This window comes from Macaca mulatta, chromosome 5 (assembly GCF_049350105.2).
Source record: "Macaca mulatta isolate MMU2019108-1 chromosome 5, T2T-MMU8v2.0, whole genome shotgun sequence".
Lineage (NCBI taxonomy): Eukaryota > Metazoa > Chordata > Mammalia > Primates > Cercopithecidae > Macaca > Macaca mulatta.
Window position 1 is genome coordinate 24,945,940 of NC_133410.1, and position 23,228 is coordinate 24,969,167.

Consider the following 23,228-nt stretch of genomic DNA (forward strand, 5'->3'; position numbering starts at 1 on the left):
GACTGCTTCCTCCTGCCACAGTGCTCTTGCCTGCTCTATTTTTCTTCCCAACACAGTATTATTGCCTTTTAAAAAAATCTGGCTCAGTGTGGCGGCTAACACCTGTTATCCCAGCACTTTGGGAGGCCAAGGTGAGCAGACTGCTTGAGCCTAGGAGTTCAAGACCAGCCTGGGCAACATGGTAAAAAACCCATCTGTAAAAAAAATACAAAAAATTAGTCGGGTGTGGTAGCGTGCACCTATGCTTCCAGCTCAGAGGCTGAGCGGGGAGGATGGTTTGAGCCCAAGAGTTGGAGATTGCAGTGAGCCACGGTCACACCACTGCCCTCCAGCCTGGGCGACAGAGTGAGCGAGACCCTGTCTCAGGAAAAAAAAAAAAAAAATTATATATATATATATATGCGCCAGGTGCAGGGGCTCATGCCTATAATCCTAGCACTTTGGGAGACTGAGGTGGGTGGATTGCCTGAACTCAGGAGTTTGAGACCACCCTGGGCAACATGGTGAAATCCATCTCTACTAAAATACAAAAAATTATCTGGACATGGTGGTGGGTGCCTGTAGTCCCGGCTACTCGGGAGACTGAGGAACAAGAATTGCTTGAGCCTGGGAGGCAGAGGATGCGGGTGAGCCAAGATCTCACCACTGCACTCTAGCCTGGGCAACAGTGTGAGACTCTTGTTTCCAAAAAAAAGAAAAAAAAAGATATATATATATAATTATCATTTGCCTCCCCAACTAGAATATATGCTCCATGATAGCAAAGACTGTATAATGCTTAGAAGAGTTCCTGGCATATAGTGAGTGCTCCACAAAAATGGTAGAAAATAGTGAATGAATAAATGAATCCCAGGCAGTCACAGGGCTTGAGGTATCTTGTTACTTCTCAGCAGGAGGAGTTTGTGGATCTTCATTTTAATTCTCCTCCAGTGTTCTCTGCTTCCTGTATTCCCAGGCAATTCCCACCCCATCTACTCGCTAAGAGCTTTCTTCTCACAGCTTCTGCTGACTCATAACCACGGCTTACTCACAGCTCCCCTCAAGCTGCTACTGTGTTTCTTTGTGCATCTGTCCACCGTCTGTTCCTTCGGCTGACCTCCTGATTCTCCCTGGTTTTCCAGTTGAAGTTCCAGAAACAGAGAATCTGATTAGGTCAGCCCATTCTCCACTTAGGCAGAGGTTCTGACCTTTAACTCTGGTCTGGGTCAGACATCCACATGGCTCCATCAGCTGTGACCACAGGCACAGAGCACAGCAACCTAGATACAGAGAACCATTGTCTCACTCAGCAGAGGCGCATGGATGCAGTGGGTACCTTTAATGACCTGTTGACAATAACTTGAGGCTTCTGGTCAGGGCAGTGATGGACCAGATCTATGTCTTCAGAAGGTAATTTTAATCACCCTGTGTATTAGTCTGTTTTCACGCTGCTGATAAAGACATACCCAAGACTGGGCAATTTACAAAAGAAGGAGGTTTAATGAACTTACAGTTCCACATGGCTGGGGAGGCCTCACAATCATGGCAGAAGGTGAGGGGCACGTCTCACATGGCAGAAGACAAGAGAAGAGAACTTGTGCAGGGAAACACCCCTTTATAAAACCATCAGATCTCATGAGACTTATTCACTATCATGAGAACAGCATAGGAAAGACCCATCCCCAATTACCTCCCACCAGGTCCCTCCCACAACACACGAGAATTGTGGGAGCTACAATTCAAGATGAGATTTGGGTGGGGACACAGCCAAACCATATCACCCTGTGAATAAGACAGTTTACTGATGGAAGAGGACACACAAGACCAGTTAGGAAGCCATAGGAAGGGAGAGCTGATGAGGACTCAAGTCAAGCCAAGGTCAGTGACAGTGAGGAAGAGTAGGAGCAAGTGGGCCTTGAACCTGAAGCTGTCCACCAGGCAAGTGATGCTGGAGTTCAGCAGAGCAAATAGTCTGGAAGTCATAAAGGCATGATTTAAAATTATGGGGTGCAGAGCATAGCAACAGATTAGCTGAGATGGACATTTGGGGAAATCTCTTACATGGAAAGAGTCAAACAAAGAAGAAAAACCTATATATACTTATATAGATGGGCAGAGACTCAGCAAGTCACAGAACCCCATAAAAACAGAGAAGCATTTTCCCCACTTACTTTCTTATTCTTAGCAACACCAGCCCAGAGGTTCTGCATGAGATTCCACTCTGTTTCAAGCCCCAAGCTTCAAGTCTGTTTTTCTACAGCCAGGAACATTATTTCTTGGGAATCCACAACATTCTAAAAATACATTCGCTAGGCTGCAGTGCCACAATTAGTAAAGCTGCTGTCCCAGGAAACCCTCATCATCATTTTGCTTAGATCAGAGAGCGGATTAACTTTGATGTCTGTCTGAACCCTGTGCGATACACCACTGGCGGTCTGCTCCCTGCAAGCATTCAATCTTCACATCCAAGGGAAGAGGAGAAAGTGCTGGAGAGAAGCCCAACCCAATTCTTTCCCCAGTGATTGAGATGAAAATATGCACCCTAGGGCTGCCAACATATCTGACTTGCATCCTATCTCCCTACATCCCTGGAGCTCTCTCTCCCTTTGCACAAATACGTTCCCCCAAACTCAAACCTCCTTTGCCTTTCCCAAACATTAGCACAGTGATGAAGCCCCAAGTGCTTTCATCCATGCCATGTGTAGGAGGTAATTGTGTTAATTTCTGTATCTGTTAGCACTCCTGGTGGCATGCCACTGAAACTGACTCCAATTTAAGTCCAAAGGGAGTTTATTGGAAGCATGTGGGGTGGCCTGCAGAATATAATGAACACTCAAGAATCAGATTGCACGGGGAAACAACCAGGGAAGCTCCAGGATTATAGGCAAGTGGGAGGTATACGACAATCACATCAGAACATTAGCAACGGAAGACAGCTACTGCAACAATGCTGTCCATCTTTGCATCACTATTTTCATGGTCCTTATTTCCGGGAGAAAAAGTACAATTGGACCAAATGATCCAGTTGGATCGTCCCCACACCCAGGCAACACAAGCTCCCTGACATCACAAAGCATTGTGGATTGGTGGTTAAGAGCAGTATCTGGAACTAGCCAGGCTGGGTTTGAATCCTGGCTCTGCCATTTACCAGCCACGTGACCAAGTCATTCTCAGTATGCCCCAGTTTCCCTCTCTGAACATGAGGATACCTATCCATAGGTATTGGTGAGCACTCAATGAGCAAACCTGTGATACTGACTATAGAGGGCAAGTGTTCTACTAATCTTGATGTTAGTATTGATTAGGAATACACAAGGCCCCTGAAACTGCAGTCCGTCCAAAAAGGCCTAGATGAGAGGTCATTCTCCAAAAGACATCAGGAGCTTTTATTAAGGGAAACTGGGTGGCCAAAAAGCAATTACAATCCTCTGCTACATCTTATCCCTCCACCAGACTGTGGACACCACGAGGACAATAGATTCTGCTGTTTTCCTCACAGTTGTGTTCGCCAGCACCTGAAAAGTGTCTGGCATGTTGTGCCTGGCTCAATGAACCACTATTGAATTCACAAATATTGAATGATTCCTTCTGTGTTTCCAATCAACTAGTCCAATGTTTTGCGTGGGAGTAGGCACACAGTAAGTATTTGCTGATTTAACTGATAGGTCAGTGGGAAAAGAAAAACTGGAGGAGTGTGGTTTTCTCAGAAATGGGGAAAACATTGGAATCAAAGAGATGAGCTTGCATTTGGCAGGACTTGGTGGCAAGTAAGTGATAGGTAGCTGTTTTCTGGTGTGTTGATGTCAATTATCTATATGAATGATCTAGACAACCTAATCATTTCTGCTGGTCAACTAACGCCTTTAGATCAGCATCAAGGAGATGAGAGAAACCATGAGTCACTTGGCACATCACCTTGGAGAGGGAGAAGCTCATCTGCCCCAATGGACTTGTCTCTGTCTTAGAGGCACTCCCGATACCTCACCAGGATGCCCTATTCTCCTGGCAACCCTCCTTACTGGCTTGCAGGTGCCTGTGAGTAGGGCTTGGCTGGCCATCCTGCCAAGCTTGCTCATGGAGACAGCAAGATCTCATGGAGGAGCATATCAGGTCAGACATCACAAAAGCTAAGACCTCGGACAATGCTGTGTGACCTCAGGAGAGTTCTGGTCTCTGGCTGTCAGTGACCAGATCTATAAAATAGAGTAATCCTTGCCTTGCAGCTCAGGGAGGTGTTATCCAAGTGGAGTCACATCCTCAGAGATTTCATCTGGAACTCCTTCTGTTGTAAAAGACAGAACCCAATTCAAACTGGCTTCAGAGAAAGGGGGACCCTATTGCTCATGTTACTGAGCAGTCTAGGGGTAGATCTTCGAGATACAGCTGGCGCAAATCAACATTAGCATCTGATTTCTCCCCATCTCTCAGCCCTCCTTCTGCTGTAGTGACTTCCTTTTCAGTCCCTAAATGATGGCCCCCAGTAGCTCGAGTCTCATTCACTCAAGTTCAAATCCAACTTTCCAGTAGCTGGGATAGACTATGGTTGGCTCAGCTTCGGTCACGTGGCCAGGAGGATGCAACTACATTGGGTGTTCAGGACTGATTCCCAATCAGTACTAACTTCAAGACTGAGTCCTGGGTGCCAACCAATCCCTGTGACGAGGAAGCTTGGTCAGGCCCTTATGCTTAACTCTCAGAGCTGGGAAGAAGTAGGATGAGGATGGGGAGCCCTAGCTTATCTCATGGACTAAGAGTGGGAAAAAAGTGGGTCCCAGAAAGATATTTGGGGTACTATTCACAGAAAAAAGGGAAGTGGCCACTGGGCTGATACAATGAAGATGCCCACTACTCCTCGGTATTTTCTTTCTTTTTTTTCAGAATCTCACTCTGTCACCCAGGCTGGAGTGCAGTGGTACGATCTCGGCTCACTGCAAGCTCCGCCTCCCAGGTTCCAGCTATTCTCCTGCCTCAGCCTCCCGGGTAGCTGGGCCTACAGGCATGTGCCACCACACCTGGCTAATTTTTTTGTATTTTTAGTAGAGACGGGGTTTCACCATGTTGGCCAGGCTGGTCTCGAACTCCTGACCTCATGATCCACCCACCTCGGCCTCCCAAAATGCTGGGATTACAGGCGTGAGCCACTGTTCCCGGCCCTCACCTGGGTATTTTCTATTGTGTGATATAAAGCCGGTGTCACAGGTTCCCTCTGTGTTATGAAGTCTTCTGTCCTCACCCTAACAAGCTCCTGGAAGTGCCCGAGGAGCAGCTGCCACACTGCAGTCATCTGTCTTCCTCCTCTGAATTTCTGTAGCCCGCAGGACCATAACACGTGTCGGCAGCAGGCCATGTCGGTCATTAGTTATCTTTTTATGGATATGTTCTATCTCTTCATCTATGCGACAGGATCCTGGAGAGCAGGGGTCACATCTTATTCATCTTCGTGTCGCCTTAGCACTCTGCCTGGTGTTCGGGGCATGGCAGATAGTCCATGAATCTGGGGAGAGATTGGATAACTGATTTACATGCTTCTGGAGCCACAGAGGTAGACGGTAGCTTGATGCAACTACAAGATTACAAAGACAGAGGAAACCTGTCCTCTCCAAGCTATTTTGAAACGCTTGTAGATCTGTTGTGGCGTAAATAATGCTGCTAGGGTCAAGATAGATATCCTCTTTGCTCCCCAGGCCCAGCTGCTGGCATGATTCCGGCTTATAAAGGCGTGGAGGCCCAAGGAATCTGGGTCTCAGCTGCGCAGTCTCCCTGTGCAAGTCACAGTCAGGCACAGCCCACCTGTAAGGGCAGTGAGGTGCAGAGGGCAGAGGATGGCAACTTGAGGAAGAGGAAACAGGTATCTGTCCTCAGTGGCCCCCACCCAGACAATACGGCAGTGCTCCGTGGCCCCATGGATGGAACCGGACGATGGCTCTCTGCCTTGGCCAAGGCATCCCAGCACAGGCAACAGGGAGAGAGGATGGGATGGAAAAGAGAGTAGCTCGGATGCTGAAACGACGTTCCTCCTAGGCTAGTCTTGGTGCAGAAGCCCCGGGGCTCCGGTTTTAGAATCCCCCAGCAGGCCCTCTTGGGCCAGAGATTTGTCCCTTTGTCCCTCATACGTACAAACCTCCCTCAAGAAGGACGAGTGAGTGGTCCAAAGCCGCGCAGCGGAGCCGCGGTTCCCTCTCCTGTAAACTAAGCCGACTGATACAAGGATTAATTGCGCGAGCGACAGAGAGCATCCGGCGCACGGCGGACAGTCGCTAAATAAGAAATTAATGGGGGATGGACGAGAAAGCTGGCTGGTTAAGAAGGGGATGGTAAAGGAGGTCTGGAGGGTGCTGGGTGGAGGTGCTGAAGGAGGAACCGGGCCGAAGGAAGGAAAGCAGACAGAACAGGGCCCGCGGGAATCGAGCGCAGCAAAACAACTCCAACCTCAAACCAACGCCAGCACCGGGCCAGCACAGCACGGAAGCCCGGGGAAGGTGGAGGGCGGGGTCCGAGGCTCCGCCTGTGACCCCACCCCTTTCATGGCCCCGCCCCTTCCAGTCATGAGGCCCCGCCTCTGACTCCACCCCTGTCTCGCTCCCCGCTTCGCCCCTCCTCCTCGTCCCTCCCCCAAGGCCCGGAAGCGAAAGCCTCTCAGCCTCTTCCGAGCGGGGTCACGGGCCGGCCGTCGGTAGCCAGGTTTCCGAGAGTGCGGGGCGGTCGGCGGGTCAGGGCAGCCAGGGGCGCAACGCCATGTCCCGGAACCTGCGCACCGCGCTCATTTTCGGCGGCTTCGTCTCCCTGATCGGCGCCGCCTTCTATCCCATCTACTTCCGACCCCTAATGAGATTGGAAGACTACAGTGAGTGATCTCTGACCCCGTGCGGTGACCTGACCCCCCCATACACACCTCCCCCTCCGTGAGCTCCACGTGGTGCCGTGGAAAGAACTTGGCTCGAGGGTTAGGGAGAGCCAGGTTCGAATCCTGCCATGTGCAGCTTTGTGACCGTGGACAAGTTGCTCAACCTCTGGGACCCTCAGTATCCTCATCTGTGAATATTAATAACTACATCATCTATAGTAAAGTGCCGAGCCTCCTGTGAGACTCAGGTGGTCATGTATATGAAAGCAGTCCTCTCAGAAGTCAACGCTAAGTACTAGTTCATATTTACAGTTAAAATTCACTGCATGCCTATTATACGTCAGGTTAGGCATATGTTGGATCGTTTCATTTGCACAAGCTCACCTTGAAGTATGTATGTAAAACATACCCATTTTACAAATAAGGGAACTGAGGCTCAGAGGTTTTATAACGTTCCCAAGGTCACACAGCAAGTGACAAGGCAAATATATCCTACCCCAGGCCTCTGTCCGGAGTCTTCTTGGAGCATTTAGGCTGGAAATGGTGACTGGGGGAGCCAGATGGAACCCTGATCCTCCTGAGCAGAAAGGTGCTTTTACTGCACTTCATTTCCACTCCCAAAGATGTTTTTTGAGCGGGACTGTTTCAAACCCAAATGTTAACCTGGGGCTTTTAGTTTTTTCTCTTCTTTTTCCTCAAATTGTTTTTCCGATTCTGCTGGTTTCCTTCGTTTTAAGCCGGTTGCTCACATGGTAATGGTGAATATCCTGGGAGTAATTTTCCTTCTTAATCATTCCAGTCCTATCATTCTAAAAGCCAAACTCTTCTTCCTTGAGACCTATATCTCAGCAAGGATTAGCACTTTCATACATCTGAAACCATCTGTCAGAGAGAAAATATTAGGCATTAGAGGCTCATTTTTGTTCACCAGGAAACTCGAATCGTCTTGAAGATGGAAGAGGGCCAACCCTGCCCTTTGGGAATATTAACGGACACTGAAAGCTTGGCGAATTGAAGGCGAAAGCTCCGTGTAAACGTTCTGCCCATTGCAAATGTTACAGCAGTCGGTTTCTGGAGGCAGAGCGTTTTAAGTGCCCACTCAGATTTCCTTGTAGCTTCTTCTCATTAGCCAAGACTGAAATGGCCACTGTGTTCTGCCTTCCAGCTTATCTGCATGCACCATGTGTGGGAGTAAGGTGGGCTGTGTGATGCCCTGTGGGATCTGTTGCCACCATCCTTCTTCACCGGACGCCTGCCCCAGCGATTATATTAAGGCCACTAGAACTTGGGACAAAGGGTCTGCTTTGCATCCCATTGGAAAAGTCAGTTCTGAAAACTAGAGCTGTTGGTTCTTATCTAGGAGTGATTTTGTCCCTCAGGCTATTTGGCTCAATCTGGAGACATTTTTGCCTGTCACAACTTGGGATGGGGGTGTCAAGTGTTGCTACTGGTTTCTTGTGGATAGACGCCAGGGATACTGCTAAACTTTTTGCAGTGCATACAAGACAGACCCCCATGACAAAGAATTACCCAGCTTAAAATTCGAGTGGTGCCTTGGTTGAGAAACCCTGCTTGAGGTGAGATGGTCAAGATGTGGGCATGTACTGTGTATCCTAGTAACAGTCTTTTAGGGATACTCTAGAATCTGTGGTTGTCTGAATGTCTTGAGACAGACAAATCAGGTGATGTTCATCGGTGGGTAAACATTTAGTGAATGTAACTATAATATCTGCATGTTTAACTGGAAGGCAGTCTGTGCCTTCCCGCTTTTCTGGTCCTTTTTTTTTTTTTTTTCTTTTTTTCCGCTGTCACCCAGGGTGGAGTGCAGTGGCCTCATTTCAGCGCACTGCGGTCTCCTCCTCCCAGGTTCAAGCAGTTCTCCTGCTTCAGCCTCCTGAGTAGCTGAAATTACAGGCGCCCACCACCATGTCCAACTAATTTTTGTATTTTTTAGTAGAGATGGGGTTTGGCCATGTTGGCCAGGCTGGTCTTGAACTCCTGACCTCAGGTGATCCACCTGCCTTGGCCTCCCTAAGTGTTGGGATTATAGGTGTGAGCCACCATGCCCAGCCTCTGGTTCCATTTTGATTAATTTGGCCAACTCTGTTCTGGGGATCATAACTGATTCTTTTTTCTGAGACAGAGTCTTGCTCTGTCACCCAGGCTGGAGTGCAGTGGCATGATCTTGGCTCGCTGCAACCTCTGCCTCCCGGGTTCAAGCAATTCTTGTGCCTCAGCCTCCCAAGTAGCTGGGAATCAGGTGTGCACCACCAGTCCTGGCTGATTTTTGTATTTTTAGTAGAGACAGGGTTCTGCTATGTTTGCCACATTGGTCTTAAGTGCTTCACCTCAAGCGATCTTTCTGCCTCAGCCTCCCAAAGTGGTAGTGTTACAAACTGACTGCTGTAACATTTGTAATGGGCAGAGTGTTTACACAGAGTTTTTGCCTTCAGTGCCGGCAACTGATGCTTTTAAACAGGTAAATATTGCTGAACAGGTAATATTTGTGGGAAGTTTACTGTATGTTTGGCACTCTTGTAAGCACTTCCTATGTATTAACCCATTTAGTGTTGGTAACAGCCCTTTGTGGCAGCTGCTATATGATCATCATCCCCATTTTATATGTGGATAAACTGAGGTGCGAAACAGTTAAATTACTTGCACAAGGACCCACGGCTGATGAGTCACAGATCTGGGACTTGAATTAGTATCCTTAATCCCTAAACCAAGATAGCATACTGCTTGTCTAAGGGGGCAAGAAAAGGCAGTAGGGGAGATGAGTGTCTACATAGCCTACTAGATGAATGACCCTCATCTAAGTTACTTCAGCTCTCTGAGCCCTGCCTGTTTCCTCATCTGTAGCAGTGTAGTTCACTGGATTGAATTTACAGGGTTTGGGGTGAATTAAATGAGGTAACAGGTGTGGAACACCTAGTATAGTCTTATATTAGACATTTCATTAAAATGTTTACAAAATAATGAGCCACAAGGGCAGAAATGTGAGACATGGAGATTTTAGCAGGTGGATAGGCCTGGAGCTGGCTGACCTCGCAGTAAACTGGGGTGAGGTGTTCATTATCAGGTCACAGAAACCCACTGTGTGGTCGGAGCTTCAGCTCATTCCAACACATTCAACTAGCATTTATTTAGCATCTCACTCTGTTTTTTAGAAGAAACCTGGATTCTGGCAATCGCTAGGTACCTGGCACTGTGCTGGGTGTGGGCTGCACCTAACCAAACAACATGGTCAGTCACTTCCTTCTATCGTGCTCTTCCCACCCTTGTCCTGTCCACCTCGCTCCACCCATTCCTGGGACTGAGCTGCTTCCTCTGTGCCCCACCTACTGCCCATTCTCTACCTAGCAGCCACAATGGTCTTTTCTGGTGACTTTTGGTTGCTGGTCTCTATCTTATTTGCATTTGTGGTCAGAGAATGTGGACTATAGGATTTGGATTCTCTGACACTGGTCAAGATTTGCTTTGGGGCCTGGTACAGGTCAGTTTTTGTAAATATTGCCTGTGTGCTTGGAATGGTGGCTATTGTTGGGTACAGAGTTCTGTATCTGTGTGTGTTAATTACAGATCAAGCTTCTTAATTCTGTTTGAATTTGGATGTCCTGTGGCCATGTTATTAGGTGCGTACAATCTAGAATATTCTGGATAATTTTTTCTAAGTATTATTATATAAGAATTCTCTTTATTTCCACTGTTCTTCCCCATCTCTATTTTATCTGATTTTATTGTGCTATCGATTCCTTTCTTTTTTTTTTTGAGACGGAGTTTCGCTGTTGATGCCCAGGCTGGAGGCAGGCTGGAGGCTGGAGTGCAATGGTGCAATCTTAGCTCACTGCAACCTCCGCTTCCCAGGTTCTAGCAATTCTCCTGCCTCAGCCTCCCGAGTAGCTGGGATTACAGGCACCCACCACCACACCTGGCTATTTTTTGCATTTTTTAGTAGAGATGGGATCTCACCATGTTGGCCAGGCTGGTCTCGGACTCCTAACCTCAGTTGATCCACCCACCTCAGCCTCCCAAAGTGCTGGGATTACAGGCGTGAGCCATTGTGCTCAGCCCAGATTTCTTCTAATATTTTCCTGGCTTATCTATTTCTCTCCTCATACATGCAGCCTTTGTCCTTATGTGAATATCTTAGAACCAACATAAACTAGATATTTTAATCTGACCTGTTAATCTCTTTTAACTATTAGATTTGATTAATTTTAATTTATTCTATTTACTGACATGTTTACATTTATTTTTATCACCTTATTTTGTGTTTTATATATATATATGTGTGTGTATATATATATATATATATTTTTTTTTTTTTTTTTTGAGAGACAGAGTCTTGCTCTGTCGCCAGGTTGTACTGCAGTGGCAAGATCTCGGCTCACTGCATCCTGTGCCTCCTAGGTTCAAGCCGTTCTTCTGCCTCAGCCTCCCAAATAACTGGGATTACAGGCGCATGCCGCCACACCCAGCTATTTTTTTTTTTTTTTCTGTGTTTTAGTAGAGATGGGGTTTCACCGTGTTGCCCAGGCTGGTCTCAAACTCCTGAGCTGAGACAATCCGGCGGCCTCAGCCTCCCAAAGTGTTAGGATTACAGGCATGAGCCACTGCGCCCGACCTTCTCTTCTATTTCTATGCTTCCTTTTTCTTCTTTTCTGCCTCAAGCCGCCTTTATTCTTCTCTTCCCTCTACTGGTTTGAAAGTTTTAAATTCTATTTGTGTTCTTTCGTAATTAAAGTTTAGAGTTAGCCAGTATCTTTACTCTTGAACAATACAAGGTCCTTATAATGCCTTAGCCTTTGTCGCATGCACCTTTCATAATATATTTGTCCTGCCTGGTGCCTATCACTCAGCAAATCAGTTAACACCAGGACTACTGTATCTGGTCACTGACTGTTTATCTTCACCTGCGTTCTTTACCTACCGACCCTTCTTACATCTCACTCCTTTCTAGCTTCAGTTTTCTTCCTTCTGACATACATCTGTTACTACTTCTTTGGTAAGAATTTGTAACTGGGAAACTCTGTTTTTGTCTGTTGGAAAATGTATAGAACTGCAGGTCTTCTGCTGTGGTTTTTGAAAAGTTTGTTGTCACATCATCCACATTTGATCATCTAACTTGTTTAATTACAGTGCTCTAATAACGCTTTGGTGTCTTGGAAGTCCAGCCAGCGGAGGGTTATTGAAGTATAGTTATGTGCTGCATCATATTTTGGCCTGCGATGGACCACGTGTATGACAGTGGTCCCAAAAGATTATCATGGTGCTGAAAAATTCCTGTCGCCTAGTGATTCCCTGATGATCCCGACCCTGTGTGGGCCTACGCTAATATATGTGTTGTATCTTAGTTTCTCACACAAAAGTTCAAAAAGGAAAAAATAATAATTTTAAAATAGAGAGATGCCTATAGAATGAAGATATATAAAGAAAGAAAATATTTTCGTACAGCTATACATGTTTGTGCTTTAAACTAAATATTATTATAAGAGTCAAAATGATTTAAAAATTAAACAGTTTACAACGTAAAAAAGTTAGCTGAGGTTCATTTATTACTGAAGAAAGAAATTAAAAAAAATAAATGTAGTGTAGCCTAAGTGTGCAGTGTTTATAGAGTCTGCAGTAGTATAGAGTAATGTCCTAGGCCTTCACATTCGCTCACCACTCACTCACTCACTCACCCACCCAGAGCAACTCCCAGTCCTGCAAACTTTATTCATGGTAAATATCCTTTATGGGAATACCATTTGGAAAATATACAGTGTTTTTACTGTACCTTTTCTAGTTCAGCTATATTTAGATATATAAATCCTTACCGTGTTTACAGTTGCCTGCAGTATTCAGTACAGTACCATGCTGTACAGGTTTGTAGCCTAGGAACAATAGGCTATATCACATAGCCTGGGTGTGTAGTAGGCTACGCTGTCTAGTTTTGTGCAAGTACACTCTGTGATGGTCGCACAACAATGAAATCCCCTAAGGATGCATTTCTCGGAATGTACTCACACAGTTGAGCAACAGAGGACTGTATGTTATTAAGAGCAGTGATCATATTCACTCTTTACAAGCATCACTCGGATTGATTATATGTGAACTAGAAGCTGGAAGGGTCAAATCTGGGGACAGGAAGGCCAGGTACAGGAAGGCTGTATTTCCTGTGACCTCAGGGAGAGGTGACTGTACCCTAAACCAGAGTGGTGGCTATGGAAGTGGAGAGAAGTGACTGCATTTGGGAGCCACGTTTAAGAAGCAAACTGGTGGGTGTGGTGGCTCACATCTGTAATCCCAGCAGTTTGGGAGGCTGAGGCAGGAGGATCGCTTGAGCCCAGGAGTTCAAACCAACCTGGGCAGCAGAGCGCAACTCTGTCTCATTTAAAAAACAGAAAAAAAGTAAACTCTACAGGGCTTTGTGGCTGATTAGCTACGGGGCAAAGAAGGAGAATGGCACCCAGTGTTCTGGCTCCAGCAGCTGAGGAGATGGAGATGCTGGTCATTAACAAGAAGGAATTGGTTTTAGGGGTGAAAAGACAAGTTAGTTTGCTTTTGGGCATTTAGGTAGCTTTTGAGGTTGAGGTAGCTGATATGCTCTTGGAGACTTCCCATGGACAGTGGGCTATACCGATCTGGGGCTGAGACGCCGGATGCGAGCTGCAGCTGGAGATGGAGCATCATCAGTATGTGGCTGGGAATCAGGTCTCTGCAGTAGGTAAGGGTTCCCAGGCAGCATTCAGAGATTTTAAGGGGCAAGCTGGCCCGGGACAGTGTGCTGGGGAACACCAGTGTCAGAAGGGCCGAAGCACAGGCGGTCAGAGGAGGAGAAAGGCCCACTAAGAAGACTGAGGAGGAGTGGCTAGACAGGTTTCAAACCAGGAGAGGCGTCAGTCACGAGCCCCGTAAAGACAGCTCTTCATGAAAAGGGAGTGTGGTCAGCAGGGTTAGGCTGCTTAGAGACAGTAAAAGAGGTAAGTGAAAATATCTATTATATTTAACACAAAGAGGTTAAAAGTGATTGGTTATGTTGTTAAACATGCTTTCAGTGGTTTGGAAGTAGGCAGAAGGCAGGTTGCAGTGGATTGAAGAGTAAATAGTGTATTAAGTTGACTATTTATAGATGTTTGGCTGTATGGAGAGGAGAATGGCAAAGTTTCCAGCAGGTCACAGGGTCTGGAAAAAGTTTTGTTTTAGTTTTGGCTGGAAGAGGTGGAGGGCCAAGAAAGTCTTAGACAGAGAAAGCTGCTAGAGACAGAAGACAGTCCACAGAGTGGGAGGTGGCGTAGGATCCTGAGCTCAGGTAGAGGAAAGAACTGTGGACCAAAGGCAGGGCACCTCTTCCACCAGCTCAGGAGGAAGGATGGCGTGGATGCTGCCATATCTAGGTTTTATGTTGGCAAGTTGTGGGCACTTCCAGGTGATGGCGTCTATTCCCTTTCTGACACAGGAAGTCAGGTCATTTATGAGTAAGAGGCACCAACTCTAGGCCATCCTCTCCCTCCTTGGAGCACTGTCTTCCCTGGGCGTCTCCACTGTGGAAGGTCCTCCTGGGTTTGCTCTTTTGCTCCTGCCTTTCAGCCACTCCTGTTAGCCTTTCTTGTTAGGCCTTCTGTCCTGACTGTCCTTCATACATTTCACACCCCAGGATTCTGAGACTACTGGGCAGAAGGCCATCAATTCTTGGATGGACAGGGCAGAAGCCTAGTCCCTGAGAACTGGGTTACTTGTAAAAGCAAGACTTAGGGCCGGCAACTGGCAAGGCAGTCCATGTAGAGCCAAGTGTCAGATCGGTTCAGGCCCTTCACCTCTGCCAGCATGGGTATGGGGACAGGTACGTTCCAGGGTCTCTGCTGGAACAAGCATACAGGCAGCAGAAAAGAAGGGGAAGCCTGTTTAGGTGAAACAAAGCCAAGGAGATCCGCGGTTGCAGAGCAGGCACCCACTATCATCAGACTGCCTTATTGGATTTCATTTTGGCATTCAGCATGATCTTCAGCTCTTTTGTTAACTCAGCAAGGCTTTCCTGAGTGTTCTGTGGAGTACAAGGTCAGTTCTGTACATGATACCTCAAGTACTGAAATGAGCACTGGGCAGATGATGGCATCAGTGGGTCAGTGACCCAAAACCAGAAGTCTGGGTACAGTTCTGCTGTACTTCTGGAGGGAGTCCCAGACGCTTTTTAGCTTTCACCGTGTTGGCATGGTGTGTTTGGTCTGCAGAGGTCACAGTTAGGGAAGAGTACAGATGGCTAGAGTCTGTCTTTGTTTCCTAGAACTAGACAGTGACCCTGAATATGGCCTTTTACAAATAGCATGCATTTGAGGCCAGCCTGTGAAATTAGACAGAATAAGATATTTTCTGTGATCTTGTTCATTTGAAATTTTAATTGGATGTTCAGAAGCATAAAATCATAGGGTTTTGCCAGAAGGGGTTTGAGCTCATTTCTATCCCCTCATTTAGTGACTTGTCCAAGGTTACTCAGCACATTAGTTGCTGGGGGGACACTAGACCCTAACTCCCTTGACCTTGCCTGTACTTATGACCTTGCCTGTACTTAATGCCCTGTCTCCCGATGCCTTGAGACAGTGAAGAATGTTCAACAGCCAGCCAAGAGAAAGGCCACAGGGGAGAGCTATGAGGCCTCAGTGCTGCTGCTTCTTGGTCCTGCTGATTTCTGCTGCACCTTGCTGCCCTGGCCCGAAAGGATGCTCTGCCTAGGCAGCACAGGGTACTAGAAATCACCGGATGCAGAAAGAATGCTTACCTTGTAAGAACATTTTCCCTATGACATGCCAGGCACTTAGAATATGTTTTTCAGTCCTTTCCCCATATAATTGAATGAAATGCACAGGCTGACCTGGTCTTGTTTTCTAACTGGCATTACACAGTTCCCTGGATTCAAGCAGGCTCCAGTGAGGAAACAGACCTGTTGACACTGTTGGGAGGAGTGCAGTGCTTCAGGTGCCCACTTGGTCCCCTTCAGCCAACTGGGTCCCACTTGCTGCTGTGGTCATTTGGTTTCCCCCTCAGTCCCTGGTTCTTTCTCGTCACACTTGCTTCTGTGGTCATATGGCTTCCCCTTGGCCCCTGGTTCCCACTCGCCACCAGTGAACCTCCAGTTCTGGAATACCCCAGAGGCAGATGGCGTCTGTCTAGGTACCAGCAGCAACATGGCTGCCCTGAAAACTTTTGAAAGCAATTTTATATTTGCTACTTTTTAAAAGATCGCTTCTTTGAAATAATCACCATGGAAGAGTCAAAATGGTGTTGGACTTTCCTATGCGTGTTGTACAGTTATGTGGTTTTTGTTAGTTAAGAAAGAAACTCAAACTTGGGGAGGCTGAGGCAGCAGAATCACTTGAACCTGGGAGGCAGACATTGCAGTGAGCCGAGATCACACCACTGTACTCCAGCCTGGGTGACAGAGCAAGACTCCATCTCAAAATAAATAAATTAATAAATAAAAGAATCTCAAACTGACGAAAGATCCAAGAACAGTGCAGTAAATTCCTATATTGTCCTTCACCTTGATTTACCAGTTGTTAACATTTTGCCACATTTGCTTTCTCCCCCATATATAACATATATAGATATATACAGATACAGTTATATTTCTGTATATTATAATTATTACTGTTATTTTGCTGAACCATTTGAGAGTAGGTTGAAGACATTGGGAGCTTTCATTCCTAAACACTTCAGCCTGTATTTCTGAAGAACGAGGACATTCTCTTACATAATCACAATACGGTTTTCCAATCTAGGAAATTTAACATTGATGCAGTGCTGTTACAGTTTGAGCATTTCTAATCTGAAAATGGAAAATGCCCCAAAATCTGAAATTTTTTGAGCTCCAAAATGACACAAGTAGAAAATTCCACACATAAGTACTTAATATAAATTTAGTTTCATGCACAAAATTATTAAAAACATTGTATAAAATTATCTTCAGTCTATGTATATAAGATGTATATGAAACAAACGAATTTAATGTTTAGGCTTGGATCCCATCCCCAAGATACCTTGTTATATATATATGCAAATATTCCAAAATCTGAAAAAAATCCTAAATCCAAACCAATTCTGTTCCCAACCAATTTCAGATAAGGGAATATATTCAACTTGTATGGAATATACAGCCCACGTTCAAATTTTGCCATTTGTCACAGTTCAAATTGTGAGTTGCTTTTATTTTATTTTATTTATTTCATTTATTTATTTTTCTTTTTTGAGACAGAGTTTTGCTCCTTCACCCAGGCGGGAGTGCAGTGGCACGATCTCAGCTCACTGCAACAGCCGCCCCCCAGGTTCAAGTGATTCTCCTGCCTCAGCCTCCCAAGTAGCTGGGATTGTGGGCACCTGCCACCATGCCTGGCTAATTTTTGTATTTTTAGTAGAGATAGGGTTTCGTTATGTTGGCTAGGCTGGGCTTGAACTCTTGACCTCAGGTGATCCGCCTCGGCCTCCTAAAGTGCTAGGATTACAGGTGTGAGCCACTGCGCCCTGTGGAATTGCTTTTATTTTAACTATTTATTGGCAGGAGGAAATGGGGAGGTAGGTTCCCAAGGTCATACACTGCACCAGCTTTCATTTGCTTTTTTATTTTAGGTTTCTATCTGCTGATCCTCCACTAGAGCACCCTCAACCAGTAATCCTGAGACTGCTGAGGGAGTTGGGGCTTGGGTATCCTGCAGTAGTTGCATTGTTGTGAATGTTCAAGTAACAAGTCACACAGTCAATATATTTCCCGGTGTGGACATTTAATATAAGGATATGTTTTTGTTTTCAAAGACTTAAACATTATTAGGTAGATTCTTTTACTACCATACAAAAAAAAAAAAAAAATCAGCCAGTCTGCATGTATTACTAGTTTTAATATTACACTTTGGCCCCTGGACTAGAGATAACGTCCTCAATTAAAATTACAAATCACACCACTGCCTTAGCACCAGGGGGCAGAGTCGGGCTTGCTGAGACTCTGGAGTGGGGAGTTTTTTTACCCAGTGTGCCATAGTTGGGTTTAAATCATTTCTCTCCTGATCGAAATGTACTCACTAGTGAAGTTGTTAATACGTTTATCCTGATTTGTTTACATAGTTAAACCCCTGACTTCTGCCATTACCCTTTTCCTGAGGTTTATATACATTTGCTGTTTTCCAAAGATAGGGAAATAGAAACTTACTGTCAACCTCAATCAAGATGCATTGCTAAATCGTGAGGGGCTAGTTTCCGTTTTCCTTTTAGCGTATTCTGCATTCACAAAATAAAGTGTCTTTGTGTTATATCATGAATTTACATAAGACTGCTTTGGCCTTAGAGTATTTATAAAACATTAATGGATTAAAGAACCAGGGGATGTAGATAGGACGCTAATACCTGGTTATCATTTGGTAGGAACTGGCTCAGCAAAGTGGTTTAAATTTCCTGACCAAGCCAAACTACAGAGGTGGTTGCATTAGGACAAGGATTATAAAGAGATTATGGTCTATGTAAAATAAATCTTCAGCCTTGCTTCAGCCTCATTAGCAATTAGCAAGAAAGTGTGAAGACAGGGATTTCTTTCTCTTCACTTGGTTCTCCATTGCATCATAAGAGGTTAGAACACAATTAGGCATTCTGTCCTTGCCACCAAAAGTCAGCTTCCTTTGATGCTTGGCAGTCTGCCAGCTTCTTTTGCTTTGCAGTACCTGCCTCTGGAGAACATGTTTGGTACACCAGGATGTCTGATTTTATTAAATCTCTAAGTCTAGAATGCTTTCTGATAATTATTTTTTAAAACTCAAATCTAAAAAAAAAAAAAAAAAAAAAACTCAAATCTTCCCTCTTCCATAGTATCAGAAAATAGACCTTTTAGTTATAGAAAATTATTTCTATTTTTGTTCCTGGCAAGGCTGATGACTGTGGGCTTTTACATGTTGGCATCTTCCAAGAGCATGTTCAAGACATCCATGCTTTGAGACTTACATGTCTATAGGGTGGTGGGGCTCAGTTCTACAATGATTTAATGTCTTCAGAAATGAGGACACCTTTTGTGTTGAGTTATTTCAGAAAGTCTAACATTTTAGAGGCTCCATAATATCCACTCTAGGTGGAAGAAATCTTTTGATATATCTTGAGAGAATCTTGGTTGCCATTTACCTGCTCTTTTTCAGAGAGGAACAGTGAAACCATCAGGCCACTTGTTGCCTGTAATAGGCCTGAGTATCCTATGTGTTCTCTCCATCCCCCTTAGACTTGGATATCAAGATTCCCATAATCCCTGTTGTCCAGTGTTTTATTTGCCACAGCAAAACTTAGTATTGATAAAACTATCAGGTCGGTCATTTAGGATTGACTTTCTGTCTGTCACATGACTAGAGAAGCAAGTTCAATGAATATTAGATTTGGCCAAACCCCGTTTCTTGTACCTTTATGTTTGTGTAACTTTATGAGAATCCAGAGGCCAGAGTAAATAAAATGGCCTGATACTAAATAAGAACTAAATGTGGATTTAAAGAAATAATCAGCCTGATTAAAACAAAGGTCCGATTACGACATTTCGTTACTATAATTTAGTTGTAAACGTCCTTCAGCTCTAAGACTTTCTCCTGAAAAACTGCCATTTGTTTGTCAAGAGACTTAAAATAATAACTCTGTTTTCACAGACCTTGGGTTTATTCTAAACCACTTAGAAAGACGTGTCAGAGTGCTTCAAGCCCACAGATATGAAATGCCCAATTTCTCTTGGCCCTTGCCTGTTGGACATCTCCAAAGAGACGGGTTTAGTTGCTGTCGCTACAATGCGCTTACTAATTGGCACAGCACCTGCAGTCAATTAGGGAAGCTTCAATTATCCAAACCAAAGCCACCCACCCAAAGATTAATTTTCTGCTCTATTTCCTATCAAACACATAGCATATTTAGCTCTGAGCCTAGGCCTTCAGTGGAGTGCATTGTAGACTTATAAACTACATCGTTTTCTTCATTGTACTTGTTGCTCCAATTCAGCAGCTTCTCCCTCGTGATACCACACCCACCAGTTCTTTCAAAATTGTTCTTTTGTTGTTGTTGTTTTCTTGTCTTTCCAAAATGCTGAGATCACAGAGAAAAGATGTTAGTTGGGGAGCTTTTCTTTTGAAGTATGGATTCCTTTATTCTTTTGAAAATACCCAATCTCTTTTGCATTATAGGATCTAACTTCCACAACCTAAAAGCTCTGCATAATAGCATATCTGAATTTAACAGCCCTCCTAAATACTGTTTTCTAAGTGTCCTATGTAAATACAAAGATGTTTCTCTCCCCGCCCCACCTCTAAAGAATGATGTTTGTCTCGTGTTTCTCAGAGAGGGAGCAAGCCATAAATCGGGCTGGAATTGTTCAAGAGGATGTGCAGCCACCAGGTAAACTGAAAAAAAAAAAAATCAAAACCGTATCTCATTTGTACTACTGTGTTGTGTGGTTAGTGTGTATTTGCCTTGGCATGGAGAGTAGGAAAATGCCTTTTAGCTTAGAGACAAGATTGTGATTTTGCTATTTATTTCTCAACGGTTGCCATTTACAGATGCCACCCAAGACTCCATTCTAATATTTCACTCCAGAATACTTTTTGCATGTTTGCCAGGTTCCTCTTTTCCATTTTATAAGTGGGCATAAAAATGTTAACAAGTGCACGATTAGATATGAGACACGAATAGCTGTTTGGCCGACTTATTTACCAAGCACCTATTTAAACACTCCCCTCATGGGAAAATAGTGTTTACTTGTCAGCTATTTGAATTGATGTGGGGTTCTGCTTTGCACAAGGGCTAAAAAGCTTCCTTTATGACTGAATGGTTAGTTCCTTTAAGAGGATTCAAGTTAGCCAGGAATGAGAGGTTTCTCATTTATTAACCAAAGCTCTTATAATCTGTGGCAACATTCTTTTTTATTTGTTTATTTTTAACTAGGCCAGATGTAGGTCTTCCTATTATGGGGTACAATTCCTGAGCCATTTAAAAGTCCCTTATGGCTGCCATGGCTTCCTGGCCATTTAATGGCAGGGTTCCGGCAGCCTGCTCGCACCATCTCAAACTACACTGTAAATTGCACAGCTCAATTCTGATGTCGTTTTGTTTGTTTGGGGTGGAGGAAAGTGGAAGGACATTTAAAAATGAATCCTGTTTTTGTTCCTGTGTCTTTCCATAGGGTTAAAAGTGTGGTCTGATCCATTTGGCAGGAAATGAGAAGGCGGTCACCAGCTCTGATTAAGAAAGGAGATTTCTTCATGCTTTCAGTCCTGCATGGGGTACAGTCAGTCACCTCACCAGAGAATGACGGCTGGAGAAGAAAACTCCAAAATACCATAAATAAGAGTGTTTGTAACAAAAGACTGTGCACAAGGATTAATATTTCCCTTCTTAAGTATCCAAAGAACTCTGGAACAAATTATACCATTAGGAAGGTTTTCGTGATTCAGTTGATTTTCCAAAATGAAGCTATCTCACCCAGCTGGGTTTGGAGCAATCTGCTTATTATTCTGTCGTTACCACTTACTCAAGCGAGCTGTGATATGAATACAAGCAACCAGTGGGCTCGGGAAGGTCCGGGTCTGTTTTGCCATCTTCCAGATAAGAGATTTCAGTAAAAAACTGCCATGCTGAGCTGCCTTATAGAGCTCTTTGAAAATGTTCAAGTTGATCAAGCTCTTTGAGGACAAGGTACTTCGTGCAGCTCATGCTGAAGATTGCACCATGTTGGAAAATAAATATGAAGCAAGTCAAACTAGATGCATACACTTGTGTAGAAATCAATAATCAATTAATAGAAGTGAAAAAATAAACATTAAAATGATTTATTTCTACTTTGCAGTGGTGTCTTTTTATAAATCGTCTTTCGTAAAGCAATTAAATTATAGTGCCGAGAAGTACAGTTTGACTAGATTATATTTGACTAGATATCTGTGTGCGATTCATCTCTTTGTACTCAGGTAAACATTTTAGAGGCAAATAACAAGTTTGTTAAGACAAATATTATTGAATGGTGATTCTCTACCAGGTACCTCACTAGGTGCTGCAAAGATGAAGGTGAGAAGACAGGTTGAGTATCCCTTATCCAGAAAAGCTTGGGAACAGAAGTGTTTTGGACTTGAGATTTTCTTGGATTTTGGAATATTTGCATATATATGATGAGACATTTTGAGGATGGCACCCGAGTCTACATGAAATTTATTTATGTTTCATGTACTTTATACACATAGCCTGAAGGCAATTTGATACAATATTTTAAAATAATTTTGTGCGTGAAGCAAACTTTTGACTAAAACCATCACATGAGGTCAGGTGTGGAATTTTCCACTTGTGTTATGTTGGTGCTCAAAAAATTTCAGATTTTGGAGCATTTCAGATTCCAGATTAGGAATGCTCAACCTGTCTTCTTTCCCTTCCTCCCTCCCTCCCTCTTTCCTTCCTTCCCTCACTCCCTTTCCTTCCTTCCCTCCCTCCCTTTCCTTCCTTCCTTCTTCCTTTGCTCTGTCTAGCCTCTTACTAGATGATATGCTTCTGAAGTGGCACACTTTTTCATTTTTATATCGGAATGTCTTGCATATTACTGTAGGCTGTCTATGAACTGCCTGATGACATAATTTTATTATTGTGAACCTGGAATTTTCTTGACAGACAGCTGGCCCAATTATGTAATTACTGTCAAGAAGACATAAGGTTGATAGTTCTAAAACCAAAGTCAACATTTTTGGTAGGCATTCTCTAACATTTAATTGACTTACAGTTCACAATCCAGTAAAAGAAGTTGACTCATGAGTGGTACATTTGACCACTTCTTTTTTTTTTGGAAAGGGCACCAGGAAGTTATATAACTTAAAGTCAAACATTCTGTGTGAGCATGATTGAGATTTCTTTATGACCGAAGCGAGCATGTGGTACCATCTGCTTTGGAAGATGTCCAGGCTAAAATGACTGTGTCTGAGTTCTGTAGAGAAGAACTATGGGGACTCGATTGACTGTCTTGGATGGAACAGACCCAGATTTATCTCCTGAGTGGAGTCTTTGTCCCGGGCCTGTTCCTGCCCTCAGCTCACCTCTTTACAGAGATAAAGGGGCTATCTGTCCTGCTCAGTTGCCTTGACATTTATAAAAGGATCACTCTTCATGTTGCCAGAGATGTTAACTTCAGACTCTCTGCTGTCCACACGTGACAGAGGCCAAGTTGTAAGAGATGCTATTTATGAGGACTGACAGAGGGCCTTGCGATTTATCCATGAGTTTCCCAGGTGTGCCCCCAAAATGATGACAGAGCGCTTGAAAGAGGGGGTCCTTAGTCAAATCCATTTAGGAAACAGAGTTAAAGTTGATTTTGTTTATTCTAATTTTTCTGATTTCCAAGAAAGGCATAACATTTCCCAAATATATTTGATCACAGGACAGTTTTTATAGA

At 44.4% G+C, this 23,228-nt stretch overlaps 1 protein-coding gene and 1 long non-coding RNA gene across 4 annotated transcripts; one reads left to right on the top strand and one right to left on the bottom strand.

Annotated features, from left to right (window-relative positions):
* Positions 1-2,751: 2,751 nt before the first annotated feature.
* Positions 2,752-6,764, bottom strand: LOC114678268 (uncharacterized). 2 transcript variants are annotated; one of them, XR_013417800.1, is made up of 3 exons: positions 6,101-6,443; positions 5,138-5,473; positions 2,752-4,261 (listed from the first exon to the last, which is right to left on the bottom strand). It is a non-coding gene; the product is annotated as an uncharacterized LOC114678268 (long non-coding RNA). The 2 variants fall into 2 exon arrangements; XR_003729584.2 differs by lacking the exon at positions 2,752-4,261 and having other exon boundaries at positions 4,838-5,473; positions 6,101-6,764.
* SMIM20 (small integral membrane protein 20) lies at positions 6,618-21,639 on the top strand. Of its 2 annotated transcripts, XM_015138104.2 has the most exons (3): positions 6,618-6,823; positions 20,144-20,200; positions 20,985-21,639. In XM_015138104.2, exons 1-3 carry the CDS (start codon positions 6,715-6,717, stop codon positions 21,020-21,022), a joined length of 204 nt encoding a protein of 67 aa, XP_014993590.2. In that variant the 5' UTR covers positions 6,618-6,714; the 3' UTR covers positions 21,023-21,639. The 2 variants fall into 2 exon arrangements, with proteins under 2 accessions (XP_014993590.2, XP_077859348.1); XM_078003222.1 differs by lacking the exon at positions 20,144-20,200.
* Positions 21,640-23,228: the final 1,589 nt, after the last annotated feature.

Coding starts and splice junctions, on each gene's coding strand:
- SMIM20 (XM_015138104.2), top strand. CDS start 6,715: ATGTCCCGGAACCTGCGCACCGCGCTCATTTTCGGCGGCTTCGTCTCC. Junction 6,824..20,143: donor AATGAGATTGGAAGACTACA/GTGAGTGATCTC, acceptor CGTGTTTCTCAG/AGAGGGAGCAAGCCATAAAT. Junction 20,201..20,984: donor AGAGGATGTGCAGCCACCAG/GTAAACTGAAAA, acceptor GTCTTTCCATAG/GGTTAAAAGTGTGGTCTGAT.